Consider the following 22,008-nt stretch of genomic DNA (forward strand, 5'->3'; position numbering starts at 1 on the left):
TAAAAAAAAACAGAATATCATATTAAAGATGCAAATGTAATGACTAATGTTTTCATGTTTTTCGCATTTTATTTCTAACTGACGAGGTAAAAAGTGACTGACTCGTGTGCTCCAGGAGGTTTGATTATATAGTTATTCATGGGCTTTGATGCAACATATTTTTAAATTTTTCTTTAAAAAATAGAATATCATATTAAAGATGCAAATGTAATGACTAAAGTTTTCATGTTTTTTTTTTCACTACTTAAAAACGTAACGAGTCGAAAAGTGATTTTAACTCATATTTTTTATCAGATGGATTACTCATGTATCGTGATGTGATGTATTTTTCATTTATCTTTAAAAAACAAAATACTCTTTTTAAATATGCATATCTAATTACTACTATTGTCATGTTTTATACTTTTTTTTAAACACGCGAGGCAAAAACTGTTTCTGACCCATATCCTTTAACAAGTTGATATAATTTATGGCTTGTGGTGTCATATAATTACATCCATCTTTAGAAAATTAGAACATCTCATTACATGTGCATAACCAGCCGTGTCTATATTCTTACAAAATGAGGAGTGAGGAAGTCACTCTATTGTTGTTTACAGCGTCATGCAAATGTGATGATCTACTTGTTATTCATTACTTCCTTATTGTCTTCCACTCGTCAGCATGATGGACGAGGGGGACCCCGCGGCCTGGCCCACCACGCGCCCCGCCGCCCAGGACCCCACTGAGGCCCCGGACGAGGACGACTTCCTGAACCTGCCGCCAGAGGGCCAGCACTGCCTACAGGAGTTTTGGAACAGCCTCCCCCTCGATGGTGAGTCATATTCTTAACCCGTCCGCTGCGATTGGCACGGATTTAGCCTTTACTGGTAGCCTGGAAACATATACTACCAGGACTTTCTCTGCCTCTGTGGTGGATAGTGGAGTGTTTCCCATGTGGTATTGGTGTGCTGGATATCCCCTCCCAAGGTGCAGGGCTTTATATTTTTCTTCACTGAATTGTAGCAGCCACTTTTTGTTCCATTCCTGTAGCTTAATAGGTGAGGTCCTCCTGTACGAAATCCGCAGTCAAGGGGTTAAACATTTCGGCGTCCAAGCGCACATATTTGACAAGGCTTTCGTAGGAGTTTTGAGCATTTCCAGGGGTATATACTTTTATGACCATGGTGGTAGCCTGACCATTTTCTTGACCGATGTACCAAATGAAGACTCATGAGAACCTGACTGATCTCCGTTTTTATTAGGAAATAGACATAAGCGAAAGCATCCGAAAACATCAACACCAGAATACAAAGGGAGAAAGAGGAGCGAGTGGTATGATGAAGGAGCTCAAAAAAGGAAAGGAGAGGAATGAGACAGAAGGAAAGAGGAAACTGTAAGAGAAGAAATAGCAATAGGAATGGAAGGAGAGTAGTAGCAGGAACAGTAGTAGTAGTAGTAGTAGTAGTAGTAGTAGTAGTAGTAGTACTGGTGGTAGAAGTAGTAGTAATCCCTCCTTCTCGATGGTGAGTCTCATTACGTGTAACAACAAGATAAGTGGAATATAAGCCAATTTCGGAGCCATACACGATGAAGAGGCTTAACATAGTACAATAGAATGCTAATGAAGGGAGTGTATGACGAAAAGGCTTAAGGAAAATACAAGAACATGATAACGGGGGAAATGTATGACGGAAAGGCATAACACAGTACAATAACATGCTAATTGGGGATAAAAGCCAATTACGTAGTTATCCAAAGTCGGTACCGCTGCAGGATTTCAACAATGGAAGTAAACGAATAGGAAAGGATGGAATTAAGGGAAGGGAAGGTTTGGGATAGGTTGGGAAGGGAAATGGGAAGAGAAAACAAAGAAAAAGATAGAGAGGTGAAACAGAAGGAAGGGAAGAAGGTTTGGGATAGGCAGGGAAGAGAAGGAGGAGGAGGAGGAGAAAATAGAAAAAGAGTAGAAGGGTGAAATGAAGGGAACGGAAGAAGGTTTGGAATAGGCAGGGAAGAGAAGGAGGAGGAGAAAATAAGGAAAAGGGTAGAAGGGTGAAGGGTGGATATGCTGGGAAGGGCAGAGGGAGGGGAAAAGAGGAAAAGGATAGAAGGGTGAAGGAAGGGGAACGGATGAAGGTTTGGGACAGGATGGGAAGGGCAGAAGGAGGGGAAAAAGGAAAAGGGCAGGAAAAGGGTTATCGGAGTATGTATCTGATATGCAAGGAAGGGCAGAAGAAGAGGACAAAAGGAAAAGGGGAGGACAGTGGGAAAAGGGGATTGGAGTATGTGTATGAAGGGGCAGAGAGAAGGAGAAAAGGAAAGGGGTAGCAGGGTGGAAAAAAAGGGAATCAGGAGAGGGTGTGGGATAGGCTTATGTTGATGAAATTGAAGCTGAAGAATGAAGATGATGATAAAGAATGAAGATGAAATAGATAAGATGTAGGGAAGATGAACGAAGTGAAGATGAACAAGATGAAAAGATAAACAGAATGATTTGGAATGGTAAAAGGAGGAGAGCAAGTTACAGGGAGGAAACGAAAAAAAAACATACCACTGTCACCCTATGCCGAAAAATATCGAACCAATAAATGAATAAACAAATAAACAGAGAAAAACACAAAAACAAACAAAAAGAAAAAAAGTAGAAAAAAGTAAGAAAAAATGGGAAGATATAAAAAAAAAACTAAAAAGAAAAAATGAAGTATGAAAAGTAAGGACAAAAAATGAGAAATTATAAGCAAAAACAACAAAAATGAAAGCAAAAGAAAGAACAAAAAGTGGGAAAATATTAAAGAAAACTAAAAAGAGAAAAACAAACAAACTATAGGAAAAGTAGAAACGAAAATGAGAAAATATAAAAAACTAAAAAGAAAATACAAAAATTAGGAAAAGTCAGAAAAAAACTGAGAAAAAAAACTAAGAAAAAAAATATATAAGTGGCAAAAGTAGGAATGAGAATGAAAAAAAAGTAAAAAAAATATAGTAATCAAAAAAGATATATAAGAGTCAAACTACACCCAAAACCACATAGAGGGCGCTTTTTCCAACTCCCACTCGTAACCAGCCACACAGACACACGATAGGAGGCCCGAACACCAGCCATAACTCCCTTGACGAAACTCTCTATTGGCCTTTGTTCCGTGTGGGGGAGGAAGACGAAGAGGAAGGGAACTCGAGGGTGATGAGGCGGAAAAAGAAGGGACGGAAGGAGGCGTGGGATAAGAGAGTGAAAAGGGCAGGAGTCTGGAAAATAGGGGAGGTGTGGGATATGGGGGAAAAGACAAAAAGGGTAAAAAAAGAAGGATAAGAGGGTAGAACAAAGGATTGGAAGAGTGTACGACGGGCTGGGAAGGAGGAGGAAGGGGACAAAATGGATAGGGGGAAAGAGTAAAGGGAACGGTAGATGTGGACTAGCTGGAAAGGGCAGAAGAGGGAAAAGAGAGAAGGATAAGGTAATGGAAATAAGGGAAAGAAGGAAGTGTAGGAAAGTCTGGGAAAGCCGGAGGAAAGGGAAACATGGATAGGAGGAAAGAGTAAAGGGAACGGAAGATGTGGACTAGCCTGGGCGGGGCAGAAGAGGGAAAAGAGAGAAGGATAAGGTAATGGAAATAAGGGAAAGAAGGAAGTGTAGGAAAGTCTGGGGAAGCCGGAGGAAAGGGAAACATGGATAGGAGAAAAGAGTAAAGGGAACGGTTGATGTGGGCTAGCCTGGAAAGGGCAGAAGAGGGAAATGAGAGTAAGGTAAGAGAATGGAAATAAGGGAAAGGAGGAAGTGTAGGATAGTATGGGAAGGGCGGAGAAAGAGAAGAAAAGAGTGAATTTGAAGTGAAGAGGAAGGACAAATGTTAGCCGGGAGGAAGAAACGGATGATGAAGGGAAGATGAACAGAGTGAAGTTGAAGAATGGAAATGAAGGGGCAGAATGAAGATGAAGATGAAGATGGAAGGGAAATATAAAGATGAAGGGGAGGAATGAAGATGAAGAATGGAGATGAAGGGGAGGAATGAAAAATGAAGAATGAAGATGAAGGGGAAGATTGGAGATGAAGGGGAGGAATGAAGATGAAAAATGAAGATGGAGGGGAAGATTGGAGATGAAGGGGAGGAATGAAGATGAAAAATGAAGATGAAGGGGAAGATTGGAGATGAAGGGGAGGAATGAAGATGAAAAATTAAGATGGAGGGGAAGATTGAAGATGAAGAATGAAGATGAACGGAGAGGAAGGTGATGAAGATGAAGATGATGGGAAAATGAACGGAATGAACTTGAAGGGTAAAGGGAATAGATAAATAAAAAGTAAGAAAGAAACGAAAGACGAAGGGTGGACGGGAAAAGAAGATAGTGAATAAGGAGCAAAATCGAAGAAAAGGAAAAAATTATGAGGAGTAAAAGGGAAACAGAAACGAGAATGGGAAGAAAAACGATGAAAGGTAAACAAGAAGATAGTGAAGGAGGAGTAGAAGGGAAGAAAAGGAATATGAGTTTGAAGAGTAGGCGGAAAACAGGAACGAGACTGGAAGGGGTATAAATCATTAAGACTGGAAGGGAGACAAGGAAGGAGCGACGGGAAGGGATAAAGAGAAGGGAGGTGGGAGAGAGGAAGGGGAGGTAGAGGGGGTAATGGGACGGGGGAGGAAGAGAGGAAGGGGAGGCAGAGGGGGGTAATGGGATGGGGGGAGGAAGAGAGGAAGGGGAGGCAGAGGGGGGTAATGGGATGGGGGGAGGAAGAGAGGAAGGGGAGGCAGAGGGGGGTAATGGGATGGGGGGAGGAAGAGAGGAAGGGGAGGCAGAGGGGGGTAATGGGATGGGGGGAAAGTTATTAATAAACACGAGAGGTATAATTGTAGTCATTAATAAGGACAAGTTCATCAACATGGGACCCTAACCTCGTCTCTCTCTCTCTCACTTAGTCCATTTGTGCCCAGGTATTTCTATCTCCTCTTAATGGCTTCATATTGCTGTTTTAGCGCGCCAGTAAAAAAAAGAAAACACTGCACAATAAAATTCACACTTTAATTCCGAACCGTAAAAGTAAGGTGCGCTTTCCATTAAGGCGACAGAAAGTGGGATAAGCAAACGGTAGAAATCATGGCCCGCAACAAGCTGCTTCGCCTAATACAAGACATAAAAGAAGAATCGTCGAAGTTACCCCTAAAGTTGTCTTGATACTCTTTTATTGAAATATATATAAAAAATAAATAAATAAACAAACAAATAAAGAAATAGAAATAAACACACAAAAGAAAAAGTTAAGGAGCAGAAGCAAGAACAAAAATGAGAAAATATAAATACAAAACAAAAAGCAAAAAAACTATAAAGTAGAGAAAGTAAGAACAAAAATGAGGAAATATTAAAACAAAAATAAAATAAAAACATGTAAAGTAGCAAAAGTAACGACGTGAAAAAAAGATAAATAAATACAAAAAACAAGTTACAGGAAGGAAAAAAAACTCCGAAAAGGAAGGTCGTTAAGCCAAAGAAAAATAAACGGAAAGAAACGAAATGAAAGGTCAAAGGTGCAGGACAAACGTTCATTTCAATCAGGCATTTATTCACTGGATAAAGAACGTATATAAAATTGCAGGAACGTCATTACATCCAATACCTGTTACGAGTAATTGTGCAAATAATAAACTCATGAAAAAAAATCGATTAAACATAATTAACATATTTGAAACTGCAATTACTTCTTCGCTGCTGCACGATGAATAATAAATGAAGGGAAAGAGGTATGAGTGTCCGGAATATAACATTTGAAACAGATGACCGAAAGAAGTTAGAAAGGAAGCAAGGGAAATAGAAACGAGAATGGGAAGACAACAAATGATGAAAGGTAAACAAGATGAGAAGATAGTGAAGGAATAGAAAGGAAGAAAAGAAATGGCAGTTTGAGGAGTAGGAGGAAAATGGACACGAAACTTCTTTTTTTTTACAACAAAGGAGACAGCTCAAGGACACACAAAAAAAGGAAACAATAATAAAAAAAAGCCCGCTACTCGCTGCTCCTAAAAAGAATCCAAGGAGGTGGACGAAAGAGGGGTCAATTTCGGATATAAATGGGGAGTATAAATGATGAAGACTGGTAGGGAGACAAGGTGGGGGCGAGAAGGGGTGAGGAGGCAGGAGGGGAGAATTAAGTACATGATAAAATATGACAAAATAGAAATAATACATCTATACGAAATGGACCTCCCTTTTACCCACTTATTACTTTTGTCATCGTGGGAACAGCGATCAACGGGCCTTTTTTTTTTTACACCTTTTTTTTGTTGCCTTTGAGCTGTTTCTTTAGCTGTAAAAAATAAAATAAAAGAATGAATCAGCTTTATAAACACACCTAATGCAAACAATGAAACCTCAATCACGAATGGAATGTCACGAGATCCAAGCAAACATTGACCACATACTCATGGGAAACGATGCAGCTGAACCAACCATAAAGGAACAAACAGCCACACAAACAACGAACCTTAATAACGAATAGAACGTGACAAAATCCAAGCATACATCGAACACAAACACGCGGGAAATGACGCAACAGAACGAAACAAACAGCCACAAACACAATAAAGATAGCAAAAGTAGGAACAAAAATGAGGAAATATTAAAAACAACAACAAAAGGAAAAAAAATAAAGTAGGAAAATTAAGAACAAAAAAATAAGGAAATATTAAAAACAACAACAACAAAAGGAAAAAGAATATAAAGTAGGAAAATTAAGAACAAAAAAAAGAGGAAATATAAAAAAAAGGAAAAAAACAAAGTAGGAAAATTAAGAACAAAATGAGGAAATATTAAAAACAACAAGAAAAGGAAAAAAATATAAAGCAGGAAAAAGCAACACACACAGAGCGTCACCCAAACAGTGCAAATCAATCAGTTCGACAATCAAAACAAGAGATCCTGCTTGACAATTCCACCCATGAATGAAGCGAATCTTTTTCTTTGCACAGAGAGACAAATCATGCCCAACTCTGTCCTACACATGTCCCATCGTTATCAAAACACTTCCACACCTATATAGTCGTCTGCATCAAGTTTTATAATTGTCAAACTCATATTCAGAGATAATTGCTCCTTTTCATTACTAAAGTTCCTCATATCTTATCACTTGCCATGTACAGATCAACTTTAAACCTATCTCCTCATATTTCTAAGTTCTAAAGTTTCCTATATCTTAGCATTTCCCATCTAGACCACTTTTTAGCCTTCCTTCTTACATATCTAAGTTCTAAAGGTTCCCCATATCTTATCACTTGCCATCCACAGACCAAGTTCCCCACATCTTATCACTTTTCATCTATAGACCAGTTTTTAGCCTTTCTTCTTACATTTCCAAGTTCTAAATTTCCCCACATCTAATCACTCGCCATGTACAGATCAACTTTAAAAATCTCTCCTCATATTTCTAAGTTCAAAAGTTCCCCATAGCTTTTAACTTCCCAACTATAGACAAATTTTTAGCTTTTCTTCTCTCATTTCCAAGTTCTAAAGTTTTTCTCTAACGCGCTGCTTCAGTCCTTATAAGTCTTTCCTCTACTGTTCTGATATATAATAATTAACGAAAGGAAGAAAAAAAAAAAAAACACTTGGAATATATCTCTAACGCGCTGCTTCACTCCTCATAAGTCTTTCCTCTACTGTACTAATATATAATAATTAACGAAGGAAAAAAAAAACACTTGGAATATATCTCTAACGCGCTGCTTCACTCCTCATAAGTCTTTTCTCTACTGTACTGATATATAATAATTAACGAAAAGAAAATAAAAAAAAACTTAATATATCTCTAATGTGCTGCTTTAGTCAACGCATCACGGACTCCATTCATTCAATTTCTATAAGCCAAGTTTCGGTCTTTCTCTTCACTTTCTATTCATCTCTGGTACTTGTCTTTCCTTCCCCACATTCATCCTATCATAGTCTTGCTCTAATCCCCGTCTGCCTCTCCTCCTCCTCGTCCTCCTCCTCCCCCTCTTCCTCCTCCGTTCAGTGCATTCCAAGCCTCGTCCCAGAAGTTCGTTTTTTTATTTTCTACTGCTTGCAAAACTGTCTTCAAAATCGTTCTTCGTTTATATTTTTCTACTTTATTTCTTAACTTTATCTCTTCATCCATTCATCCCCTCCTCCTTTCCTCTCTGCCTCCCTTTCCTCCCTTCTCTATCAAGCCTAAATTTTCTTCTCCTCACTTATCTCCACTTTCCTTCCGTCCATCTTGTCCCTCCTCCCTTTTCCCTGTTTTTCCCTCCCTCCCTCCCTCCTGTTCACCCTCCATCCCTCCACCATTTCTCTCCTCCTTCCTTGCCTCTCTCTCTCTGTGTCACTGTTTCTCTTTCTCTCTCTCTCTCTACTTACCAATCTCTCTGTCTTTGACCTTTAGAAGATGCAAATAATAATGAAAGTAGCGGACGAAAGAAATAATTTAAAGTTTACCCCAAAAAACAATAGAGCGTTGCGTAATGAAAAGAAAACGGGATGTGTTCATGATAAGACGCGATACTGAGAAACAGAAAATGAACTACTGGAATGTGTTGCGAGAGAGAGAGAGAGAGAGAGAGAGAGAGAGAGAGAGAGAGAGAGAGATCAAAGTCAATTAGACAAACACGCAAACAGCTCCAAACAATTAGAATCCAACACCCAAACAACTCTCTCTCTCTCTCTCTCTCTCTCTCTCTCTGACCTTCCCTCTCACGTTTCCTCTCTACCTCTGTTACATTCTACATTTCTCCCTTCATTCATTCCTCCCTCCTTTCCTCCTCTTCCTCCTTTCACTATAAAACCTTAATTCTCTCCTCCTCCTTCCTCTTATCCCCTTTTCTTCCGTCCATATTGTCTCTTATTCCCTTTCCTTGATTATCTCTCTTCTTCCTGTTTATTTTCTTTCCCTCCATTTTTTCTTCTTCCCCTTTCCTCCGTTTTTCTTCTTCCGCTTCCTTTAATTTATCTCCCCCTCTTGTCCATCATCCTTCTCTCTCTCTCTCTCTCTCTCTCTCTCTCTCTCTCTCTCTCTCTCTCTCTCTCTCTCTCTCTCTCTCTCTCTCTCTCTCTCTCTCTCCTGTCCATCATTCTTGCCTCCACTTTTCTCTCCTTCCCCTTCCATATTTTTCTCTCCCTCCCTCCTGTCTATCATCCTTCCCTTCATCTTCTCTCTCCTTCCCCTTCGTTGCTTTACCTCCCTTCTCTACACCTTCCTTCCTTCCTTCGTATTTCCTCTTTCCTTTATTCATTTTTCTCTCTTCCATCCTTGATTTCGACCTTTCTCCCTGACTCCCTTTCATTGTCCTTCTCTTCAAGCTGTTTTTCCTCCATTATTCTATCCATATTTCCTAACATACTCCCTTCCATTGCTTAAGTTCGATCCTCCTTCCCTTCCTCCTTTTTAACCTTCCTTCCTTCCTTCCTACGTCAATCCTTGCCTCCCTCCTTCCCACCCTCCCTTCCTTCCTTCCTTCTCCTTCATTTTTTCCATCTAGACTTCCTAACACTGTCTCGCTTATGTCCTTTCCATTGCTCTAGTTCGACCCTCCTTCCCTTTCTCCTTTCTAACCTTCCTTCCTTCCTATACGTCAAATCTTGCCTCCCTCCTTCCCACCCTCCCTTCCTTCCTCCCTCCCTCCCCTTCTCTAATCCAGGATCAATCACCCTCTTAGTTGCCTTAACACCCCAACCAATAACAATCAGAGGATGGCTTACTCACCAGGGAGTTGATCAGTTGCATGGACGCGACACTTACCTGGGGAGGGAAATGTCACGTTATTGAGACGCTTGGCTTTGGCAGATAATATGGTTGATTGGCTATACCTTTCCCGATACAGACAGGTGGAAATGATTTTCTCTCAAGGTGAATTGTGCTGTTGAGATTATATGCTTCCTTGTTAATAATTACAGGTTAATTGAGAGGCAAGTTACCAGGGGATGAGGTGTATGAAGATGTAGCATGAGGTAATAGTGATATACCTGTCCCAATATAAACAGGTGGAAATGACTTTCTCTCAAGGTGAATTGTGCTGTTGAGATTATATGCTACCTTGTTAATAATTACAGGTTAATTGAGAGGCAAGTTACCAGGGGATGAGGTGTATCAAGATGTAGCATGAGGTAATAGTGATATACTTGTCCCGATATAAACAGGTGGAAATGACTTTCTCTCAAGGTGAATTGTGCTGGTGAGATTATATGCTACCTTGTTAATAAGTACAGGTACCAGAGGAAGAGGTGTATAAAGATGTCTTGTAGCGTGAGGTAAGAGTGATATACCTGTCCCGATAGACAGGTGGAAATGATTTACTATCAAGGTTTGTATAGGTAAACCTTAATCAGTACAGGTTAATTAGGGGTCAAAAGTTATCAGGGGAAGAGAGGTAAGAAGATGTTTTGTAGAGAGATGTGACAGTATTATACCTTTCCCGACAATAGTGGAAATAGTTCGAAACTGTATGTGAATCGTGAAGGCAAAGGTCAGATGACACGTTGAATATTGAAAGTCAACCTGATATGCCACCTGAGATTCTACCTACCGTGGCATGAAGGTAAGACACATAGATAATAAAAATACAAGTAAAGGTGGAAATAGTTGGGAATCGTATGGGAACTCCGGGCAAAGGTCAGGTGATACGTTGACAAATAAAAGTTAATCTGATATGCTACCTGAGTGGAAATAGTTGGGATTCGTATGGGAACTCCGGGCAAAGGTCAGGTGATACGTTGACAAATAAAATTTAATCTGATATGCTACCTGAGTGGAAATAGTTGGGAATCGTATGGGAACTCCGGGCAAAGGTCAGGTGATACGTTGACAAATAAAAGTTAATCTGATATGCTACCTGAGTGGATATAGTTGGGATTCGTATAGGAACTCCGGGCAAAGGTCAGGTGATACGTAGACAAATAAAAGTTAATCTGATATGCTACCTGAGTGGAAATCGTTGGGATTCGTATGGGAACTCCTGGCAAAGGTCAGGTGATACGTAGACAAATGAAAGTTAATCTGATATGCTACCTGGAACTATAGCTACCTGCGCTGCGTGGTGGGCGGCTGAAGGTAAAATGACACCTAGTTAAAATATACAGGTGAAGACGGAAATAGTTCGGAATTGTATGGGAACTCTGAGGGTAAAGGTCAGATGATACGTTGAAGATTGAACGTTAACCTGAAATGCAACATGAAAATAGAGTTACAATTGCGTAGAGGTGAAGGTAAGATGACACCAAGTCAACAAATAAAGCCAACGCTAACAGGAGGTAATAATTGATTACCTGGGTGATTCCTGCAGGCTAAGGTAATAAGCTCCTCAGGTAACAGGTGCCGGTAAAGCCGATAGTTTGCCTGTGTGACTCAAAACAAAGACAGAAAAAATGTGCTTCCTGAATGTCTTGTAAAACAGCATTCTGGTTTAGCAAAAAAAGGAAGGTGATAACTTAGAGAGAAAAAGTAAGTCAGTGTTATTGAAGTGCAGGATAGTTTTTAAAAGACAGAATTCTGCTTAAGTGAAAGAAGGATAGTGATTGCATAGGCAAGCATTAGTGTATATAAAGTGCATGATAGTTTTGAGATGTAGAGTTCTGGTTAGGCGAAATACTGGAAGGTAAATACACAAGAAAATATATATATATAAAAAAAACAGTGAAGATAAAGTGCATGAGTTTTGAACGATGGAAAAAAAGGAAGGTGTGCACAGAAGAAAACTCCGTGAAAATAGAGCTCGATCATTTTTAGAGATAGAAGGGAATGAAGGTGTAAGATATCATTCTGGCTAAGCGATAAAAAGGAGGGTGAATACATGGGAAAGTGAAAATCAGTGTAGAATTCTGTTTAAGCGAAAGAATAAAGATGATAACATAGAAAAAAGTGAAAACGAAGGGCATGGGAATTTTGAAAGGTAGTATCAGAGACAAGTAAAGAAGATAAACTTGTGAACAAATAGGGAAGAAAAGAGAAGAGAAGATAAACTTACGCACAAACAGAAGAGATGAGCTCGTGCATAAACAGACGAACATAGTGTAAAGAAACTCATAATTACAATGTAGATTTCTTCGAAGTCAGAAACGCAATACCTAACAATTAAGCGAAAGAAGGAAAGTTACAAAAAGAGGAGAAAAAACAACAACAACAACGCAGATAAAGTGCATGATAACTCCGAAAGAAAGAATTATGGACAAGCGAAATAACGAACTGCATCAATACGTTCTGTTGAAGCAAGACCGAGAATAAAAAGGTTCATTATTCCACTAAATGAACAGAAAAAAAAAACCCGCAGATAAAATGCATGATCATTTCAAAAGATGGAATGACGGACAAGCGGAATATGGAACTACACCAATGCGCTCTGTTAAGTAAAATTAAAAATAAAAAGGTCTGTTATTCCACCAAATCAACAGAAAAAAACGCAGATAAAGTGCATGATCATTTCGAAAGATAGAATTCTGGACAAGCGAAATAAGGAGCTACACTAATGCATTCTGTTAAGTAAGACTGAGAATAAAAAGGTATGTTATTCCATCAAATGAACCAATGCCAATAAAAGAAGAATTACTGGCTTTTAAAAATTGATAACGTTACTGAATTACACGTTTTTTAAGGAAGACTGAAAATGAATGTATCAGGACATCTCTCTTTCCGAAATTGACCTCTCTTTCGACCACTTCTTTGTACTCTTTTATATAGGAACAGTGATTAGCAGGCTTTTTTTCATTGTTTTTTTTCTTTCTTTGAGCTGCTTCCTTTACTGTAAAAAAAAAGTATATTATTCCATCAAACGAACCAATGCCAATAAAAAAGAGGAAACATTGGCCATTAAAACTTGATAACGTTACTGAATACACGTTTGTCACAATGTAATACTCCCGGAAAACGTTTAACATAAATAACGACATGAATAAATAAACAGAGGCTCGAAACACATAGTAGAAAGGTTCACAATTTATTATAAACGCTTTTTTGGGTCACGTTTGGCAACCCCTCGCGTCGGCAACTATCACGAGTCAGTTCGTCAGCAGGTATGTTGTAATAGTCACTCCTTTAGTCGGTCAGTCAGTCTATCAGGGAGTCATTCAGGGTCATTTAGTCAGTCAGTCAGTCTATCAGGGAGTCATTCAGGGTCATTTAGTCAGTCAGTCAGTCTATCAGGGAGTCATTCAGGGTCATTTAGTCAGTCAGTCAGTCTATCAGGGAGTCATTCAGCTACAGCAATAAGTCAGTCAATCAGTCTATCAGTCTACCCACATGCTGTCCAGAAGACCACCTATCAACCCGGACTCTAGATTCTAGGATTAAAGATGAGCTCCGGGAGGGCAGCATGAGCCAATGCAAGATGGCGCCACTATAAACACTCGCCTGCGCCAGAGCGGGCTGGGCCGACCATCAGGCCACACCGGGAAGAAGCCTTGGACCGACCATCAGGATCCACCGGGAAGAAGCCAACCGGCGCAATAGGCCAAGACGTAAAAAAAAAAAAAAAAAAAAAAAAAGTAATTAAGTTCAAAGGAATTTAGTCAGTCAGTCACCCTATTAAGGAGTTATTCAGTTTAGAGCCATTTAGTCAATCAGTCAGTCAGTCGGTATCAATGAGTTATTCGGTTTAGAGCCATTTAGTCAGTCAGTCAGTCGGGATCAATCAGTTTAGAGCCATTTAGTCAGTCAGTCAGTCAGTCAGTCAGTCGGTATCAAGGAGATATTCAGTTTAGAGTCATTTAGTCAGTCAGACACTCAGTCAGTCAGTCGGTATCAATGAGTTATTCAGTTTAGAGCCATTTAGTCAGTCAGTCAGTCGGAATCAATCAGTTTAGAGCCATTTAGTCAGTCAGTCAGTCAGTCAGTCAGTCAGTCGGTATCAATGAGTTATTCGGTTTAGAGCCATTTAGTCAGTCAGTCAGTCGGGATCAATCAGTTTAGAGCCATTTAGTCAGTCAGTCAGTCAGTCAGTCGGTAGCAAGGATATATTCAGTTTAGAGTCATTTAGTCAGTCAGACACTCAGTCAGTTAGTCGGTATCTATGAGTTATCCAGTTTAGAGCCATTTAGTCAGTCAGTCAGTCAGTCAGTCGGTAGCAAGGATATATTCAGTTTAGAGTCATTTAGTCAGTCAGACACTCAGTCAGTTAGTCGGTATCTATGAGTTATTCAGTTTAGAGCCATTTAGTCAGTCAATCAGCCGGTATCAATGAGTTATTCAGCTTAGAGCCATAGAGTCAGTCAGTCGGTAGGTCTATCAGGTAATTATTCAGTCATTCAGTCAGTCAAAACATCAGTTCTCGAGTGCTTCAAGACGTGTCAACGCTCCCTAAGCGAAACAATACCTGGGTCGTTACTTTGATATTCTGGTTGTTAATCTCTTTCGGTTCGCATGACATAACCTGCACGAGTCATTTAGTTTTTGTTCAGGAAAACCTTACAGCTTCGTTTGTCACCTAATTCAAGCACTGTATATATGTCTACACAAAACTATACACCTGGCGAGACGGTTCACCCATACACACACCTGTTGGCATCAGTTAAACGCATACCACGACCTACGCAATTTTTTTTATATTTTTTTATCTGGAATACCTAAAACCTTCGCCTGTTACCTACACAAAACTATACACCTGGCGAGACGGTTCACCCATACACACACCTGTTGGTATCAGTTAAACGCATACCACGACCTATGCAATTTTTTTTATTTTTTATCTGGAATACCTAAAACCTTCGCCTGTTACCTACACAAAACTATACACCTGGCGAGACGGTTCACCCATACACACACCTGTTGTTATCAGTTAAACGCATGCCACGACCTACGCAAGTTTTTATTTTTTATTTGGAATACCTTAAACCTTCGTCTGTTACCTAATCCAATCATTACATAAAAATAAACAACAGCACACCTAGTTAGACTGTCCCTACTTGCACACATTTGGTCATAGCTAGTGACTCGGAAAACACGGTATCTTAAGCCTTTGTCTGTTGCCTAATTCATTTATCTATACTATACAAAACTGGCAATACAATACTACAATAAAATACAATACAACATTACCTACATCAATGGTTCCCAAACTTTTCTCTGTCGTTTCCCCTTCATCAACTTTAACCACCCGGATTTCCCGCTTCATGTGGCCGAGGAAAAAAGTTGCCAAAACATGAAATTTACTTGTTCAATAACACAAATAGTATAATAAATAAATAGTAGCCCAACATAATATATACCTACTTAATAACACAAATCAATCAATCAACAGCTCTGATTCCCCATTTCCGCCGACTAATTGCTAGTAATTTATAATTCCCTCAGGTTAAATTTCCCCCCTGGAATCATAAAATTCTCCTCAGGTTGGGAAATACTGATCTATACTATACAAAAACCCTCCATACAAAACAACACACCTGACGACCGTTCATACCTGCCCACACCTGTTATGGCCAGTCACTCAGGAAACACAACATATCAGCTTCACTATCAAACACCGGCCGCCCCCCACACACGCAAACCGCCAAAGAGCATACACGATGAGGCTCAGAAGTACAAAAAGTAACAGACCGGTACGAATATAAAACAAACGGGACCAAGCCAGGCAGTCGCAAAAAGGCATTAAAACAGCATATTCAATGAGGCTTACAGGTATACAAAAACTAATAGACCGGTACTCGAATGATAACACACACACACACACACACACACACACACACACACACACACACACACACACGAAAAGCAAAAACCACATTAAACAGAATATTCAATGAGGCGGAGGTACAAAAAATAAGTAATGGGGAGAATGTCTAATTGCCCGTGAAGAGAAAATGGCTGTAAACTATTTCAAACTCGTTCAGACTCGTTCACGTGATCGTCATAAAAAGTACATCTAATCGGCGACATTGCATTATATATTTTTTTTGAATGATTGACGAAAACACGAACCAGTTAGCCGGAAACATGAATAGCCTTCCTACATCATTCTGGTTACATTATACATTCATTGAGTCTTTGGTCGCTTTCTTAAGTCTTTTTTTCTCCTTCCTCTGTTCCTATTTCTTCCACACCTTTTTTTTTTTCGTTTTGCTTTTCATATTATTCTCTTCCTCCTTTTTTCTCTGTTTCATTCTAGTCACATTCAACATTCGTTCTTCCTCTGTAGGCTACTCTTTCTCTTTCTCCTCCTGCCTCTGTTCTTCCTTTTCCACATCTTCCTTTTCGTCTTGCTTGTAATATTATCCTCTTCCTCCTTTTTTCTCTGTTTCATTCTAGTCACATTCAACATTCATTCTTTCTCTCTTCTCTTTCTTGCTCTTTCTTCTTCCTCTGTTGTTCCTTCTTCCACACGTTTTCCTTCTCGCCTTGCTTTTCATATTATCCTCTTTCGTCTTTCTCTATCTCATTGCAGTCACATTCAACATTCATTCTTCCTCCGTTCTCTTTCTTACTCATTCTTCTTCCTCTGTTGTTCCTTCTTCCACACGTTTTCCTTCTCGTCTTGCTTTTCACATTATCCTCTTTCGTCTTTCTCTATCTCATTGCAGTCACATTCAACATTCATTCTTCCTTCGTTCTCTTTCTTACTCTTTCTCCTTCCTCTGTTGTTCCTTCTTCCACACGTTTTCCTTCTCGTCTTGCTTTTCATATTATCCTCTTTCGTCTTTCTCTATCTCATTGCAGTCACATTCAATATTCATTCTTCCTCTGTTCTCTCTCTTACTCTTATGTCTCCGTTTCTGCTTCTTCTACATCTGAATTTCCTACCGCCCCCTTTTCCCTTTCCTCCTCTTCTTGTTTTTTTTCATAATTTCCTCATCCTTTTCCCTTTCCTCTCTATCGTACTGCAGTCACGTCTAACATTCTTTCTTCCGCTATTCTCATTCTTTCTCCTCATGCTACTGTTCTTCCTAATATACCTCAGTTACCTGCCTCTTCCTCTTCTTCCTATTCATCATTTCCTCCTATTTCTTCGTTTCCTCTATCTCATAACAGTAACATTGTTCATTCATTAGTCCTCGGTTCTTTTCCTTACCCATAATCATCCTGCTTCTCTCCCTCTCCTGTTCTTCCTCATCATTACCTCATTTTCCATTATCTTTCTTTCCCCCTTGTATCTGGTGTTCCTTGTGACCTTTCTCTCCTCCGCCCCTTCTCTGCTTCTCCTCACCGTCTTGTCTTATATAACTTACTCCTCCTTCATAAAAAAACGTACCTCTACCTCTTTCCCTCCTCTCCCTCCTCCTCTTCCTCTTCCCCTTCCTCTTCCTCCTGGATTTGGCAGCATCGCCCACCTCTGGACTTAAATACACCACTTTTTTTTTCCATCGAAGTAGAAGCAGTAGAAAGAGAAGGAGGAGGAGGACGAGGAGAACCAAAAAGGAGGAGGAGAGGATATAAAAGGAGGAGGAGGCGAGGTGGTAATTTCGTCCTGGCTTATTTTCTCTCTCAATTTCCATTAAACTTTTCTCTCACTTTCCTAATTCTTCTATCGCTTTCCCTCCATTTTCACTTTCCAAAGTTACCTCTGATTCGTCTCCCTCCTCCTCCTCCTCCTCCTCCTCCTCCTCCTCCTCCTCCTCCTTCTTCTTCTTCCTTCTTCTTTTCCGTCCTCTAAGTTCATTTTGCTTATTCCTCCATTTTCTTTTTTTCTTCTTCCCCTTCCTCATCTTGTTCCCACTATCCTCCTCACCCTCTTCATCTTCTTCCTTCTAATCCTTCTCCTAATCTCCATCCTCTTGCTTCTTCTTCCTCCTCCTTTTTCTTTAATTTATCTTTCTCTCAAACCAATCTTATTATATACAGCTAAAAAAAGAGGAATGTAAAAACAGGTGATGTGAAGAGAATCGTGATCATTATAGCTGAGTTCCCGCTCTAATTACGATCCTGAACACGTTTTCTTTCACCACAGAAAATGTTTGATACCGGAAGAGGGAAAAGCAGGTGATGGAATATTTAAAACAGGCTTTGGGTGTTGTGCTCTCTCTCTCTCTCTCTCTCTCTCTCTCTCTCTCTCTCTCTCTCTCTCTCTCTCTCTCTCTGTCTTTAGAGAGAGAGAGAGAGAGAGAGAGAGAGAGAGAGAGAGAGAGAGAGAGAGAGAGAGAGAGAGAGAGAGAGAGAGAGAGACATATTAGAGAGAATGAAAAAGTAGTGATCATGAAAACAGTTTCTTGCCACATTTTCATCAACATTTCTTTTGAATCTTTTCTCTTTCATTTTCCCGACGCATTTTTGTGAAGGAAGAAACTGAATACCAGAACCGAAATATGAAAGGCGGGAATGAAGGGCGAATTAACGAACAAAGAGAGAGAGAGAGAGAGAGAGAGAGAGAGAGAGAGAGAGAGAGAGAGAGAGAGAGAGAGAGAGAGAGAGAGAAGAAAAAAATGAAGAGTTACATATTTCAGAGGTAAGCAAATTAGTGAAAAGTATGATTAAAACAAAGTGAAGAAAAAAGTTAAAAAAAAGATAAAAGAAAAAGTCCAACACGGAAATGAAAAAATAATTGAATAAATGAATGATCAGAAAATTTTATATATAATGAACTAAGCTGCTTTCAACGAATAAATAACTCTAATACCATAAAAAAAAATAGTAATAACATTGACACACACACACACACACACACACACACACACACACACACACACACACACACACACACACACACACACACAAACACACATAATGATATAATAACGAAGAAGGAAACGAATGAGGAGAAAGGGAAAGAAAAAAAAGGAAGAGAAGAGAAAGAAAAGGAAAAACGAAAAGGAGAAAGAAAAAAGAAGAATAAGATAGACAGAAAAATAAAGAACTAAAGAAATAAACAAATAAAGAAGGAAGGAAGGAAGGAAAGCAGAGAGAAAGAAAAAAGGAAACTGAAAGAAAAAAGAAAGAAAAAGAAAGAAAATAAGAGCGATAGAAAGCAAAACACAGCAGAAGGAAGAGAGAAGGAGAGAAAAGGAAAGAGAAAAAAAGATAAAGAAGAAAAAGTAAGAAAATTCGAGCGATAGAAAGGACAACAAAGCAGAAGGAAGCCGAGAGAGAGAGAAAAAAAAAAAAAAAAACAGCCCAGTAATCGTTCATCCTTTCCTGACGACACCGTTTACGACACCTAAGATTACAGGTAACCAGGACACATTACCTGGGCCTATTTTTACCTGAGTGGCGGACAAAAGAGTGCGGGGCGAGGAAGGGAGGCTGATGACCGGAGAATAGAGGGAGGTGAATGAACTGTGTGGTGAAGGTGTGGGAGATGGGAGGACAGTGGGGAGGTGAGAAGGGAAGGAGGAGGGAGGGAAGGAGATGGAAGAGGGAGGTGTTGAGAATGACGGAGAAGGAAGTAATGAAAGAGAAGGAAGGAAACAGGGAAGATAAAAAAGGAAGGAGGAGAAGAGGGGAGGACTGAAGAAGGAAAGGTGAAGGGGAATAATGTACAAAGGAATGGGAGGAAGTAAAGGAGGAGGCAAGGGAGGTGAAGGAGAAGACAGGAGGTGGGAGGAGGGGGGTACAGGAGGTGGGGAGGAGGAATCGTGTTAGCATAGGATTGAGAAAACTAAAGGAGGTATTACACTGGGCATGTTTTCCGTGGATCTTCAGTCAAACCACGATTTCCGCTAGCGTGGCTCTCAATTGTTTCTCGTTATTGCTGCTGATGAAGATGGTGAGTAATACCGTCGTCCTTCAGTGAAATCTACCGTAGCTTAGGAAGATCGTGGACACGTCAGATAACCACGGAAACATGAGAACCACGCCAGCGGAAATCGTGGTTTGACTGAAGATCCACGGAAAATTTGCCCAGTGTAATAGCCCCTTCATGTGTCTCCACGCCTCCACGCCTCATAACGAAAGCCTCACCTAACACTTGGTTCAGAGAGCAACAAGGGAGACACCTGGTGAGCTCAGTGAGTTTCCTTCGTCCCTCCACCCCGACCCCCTTCCTCCCTCTCCAGTCTCCACCCCGCTTCTTCTCTCCCCCCCTCCCGTTCGTCCCTCCACCCCAAACCCCTTCCTCCCCTTCCAGCCTCCACCACGCTTCTTCTCTCCTCCCCCCCTTCGTCCCTCCACCCCGTCCCCCTTCCTCTACCCCGCCTCGCATCCCTTCCTCTCCAGCAATCACGCAGTCTGAGGCACGACGACTGTCTCTTCATCACTTCCTCCCACTTACCCCCCGTGCACTTAATAATTGCCCAGCACTGTGTTAGGGTGGTGACACACACACACACACACACACACACACACACACACACACACACGGAGATGGGACTCGCACCGCCCTCAGGATCAGTACAGCCAGTCAGCGGTGACGTCACTGTCTGGCGGCTGACCCAGCATTGCTACGGAACCTCCAGCACCACGCCATTCATCATCCCTTCGCGCCATTCGTTCACTCCCGCGTGGGCTCTGGACTCGGATAACTCCCAACTGACACATTAGAGGAACTAAGGTCAAAGGGACGCGTGAGGCGAGCGAGGGTGGTGCCGGCACGGGTGGGCCGAACACAAACTCTGCTGCCGGCGTCCACGGCTCCAAGCATGATGCACGTGCCGCGTTCTGTCCTGCAAGGACCATGACGCACCGGCACTCACCTTCCTCGTAGTGACGGGGCCGCCTCCACCCTCTCGATGACCGCAAGCTGGGATTTTTCAGCCGCCGCCGAGTGGCTTAAAACTACCCACATGCTGTTCAGAAGACCACCTATCAACCCGGACTCTAAATTCTAGGATTAAAGATGAGCTCCGGGAGGGCAGCATGAGCCAATGCAAGATGGCGCCACTCCGCCCTCGTATGGAGTATGCATCTCATGTGTGGGGGGGCTCCACTCACACAGCTCTTCTGGACAGAGTGGAGGCTAAGGCTCTTCGTCTCATCAGCTCTCCTCCTCATACTGATAGTCTTCTACCTCTTAAATTCCGCCGCAATGTTGCCTCTCTTTCTATCTTCTATCGATATTTCCACGCTGACTGCTCTTCTGAACTTGCTAACTGCATGCCTCCCCCCCTCCCGCGGCCCCGCTGCACTCGACTTTCTACTCATGCTCATCCCTATACTGCCCAAACCCCTTATGCAAGAGTTAACCAGCATCTTCACTCTTTCATCCCTCACGCTGGTAAACTCTGGAACAATCTTCCTTCATCTGTATTTCCTCCTGCCTACGACTTGAACTCTTTCAAGAGGAGGTATCAGGACACCTCCTCCTGAAACTGACCTATCTTTCGGCCACCTCTTTGGACTTTTTTTTAGCAGCAAGTAGCGGGCTTTTTTATTAATGTTTAATTTTTTGTGCCCTTGAGCTGTCTCCTTTGCTGTAAAAAAAAAAAAAAAAAAAAAAAACACTCGCCTGCGCCAGAACGGGCTGGGCCGACCATCAGGACCCACCGGGAAGAAGCCTTGGGTCGACCATCAGGGCCCACCGGGAAGAAGCCTTGGGTCGACCATCAGGACCCACCGGGAAGAAGCCTTGGGTCGACCATCAGGACCCACCGGGAAGAAGCCTTGGGTCGACCATCAGGACCCACCGGGAAGAAGCCTTGGGTCGACCATCAGGGCCCACCGGGAAGAAGCCTACCGGCGCTATAGGCCGCGACGTAAAAAAAAACAAAAAAAACACCACGCGCACCGCAACCGCCGCCGGGCACACGCACAAGGCCACACCGTCACAGACACTCCTACCGCTAGGGTGACGCGCGTCGCTCTGACACAAGTAAGCGAGGATGACGTGACGTCACCGATGCTTTGCTGTCCCGTCATGCCCCGCCGCAAGTGTTACCGAGGCGGGGTGACTTTGACACGCCGTGCCGATGAGTCGGTTGTCAAGTTGCAAATGGGTGAGAAACATTGCTCGTGTAGTCTTTCTACAAACTGTTCATGCCCAACTCAATCCTGGCACCTGGCAACGCAAGGCGACTCTTGACGTAATTCATCTTGCCACTCAGTGGTCACTCACTGTCCTGAGTCCAAAACGAACCCGTGCGTGAGGCAACGAATCACTTCGACCCATCATTCCTCACCCACTGGCCTGGCTGTGGACGCCCACGCTGCCGCACCAGAAGCATATCCACAACGGACAAGTACAT

At 41.5% G+C, this 22,008-nt stretch overlaps 1 protein-coding gene across 1 annotated transcript in view; it reads left to right on the forward strand.

Annotated features, from left to right (window-relative positions):
* The first annotated feature begins 663 nt into the window (after nt 1–663).
* LOC126983115 (corticotropin-releasing factor receptor 1-like) overlaps nt 664–22,008 on the forward strand; it is a 129,205-nt gene continuing 107,860 nt past the window's right edge. Inside the window, exon 1 of the mRNA XM_050835612.1 lies at nt 664–814. Coding sequence (XP_050691569.1) covers nt 664–814 — 151 coding nt within the window. The remainder of the gene's footprint in view (nt 815–22,008) is intronic.

The sequence above is a fragment of the Eriocheir sinensis genome, chromosome 53 (genome assembly GCF_024679095.1).
Source record: "Eriocheir sinensis breed Jianghai 21 chromosome 53, ASM2467909v1, whole genome shotgun sequence".
In the NCBI taxonomy this organism is placed as follows: Eukaryota; Metazoa; Arthropoda; class Malacostraca; order Decapoda; family Varunidae; genus Eriocheir; species Eriocheir sinensis.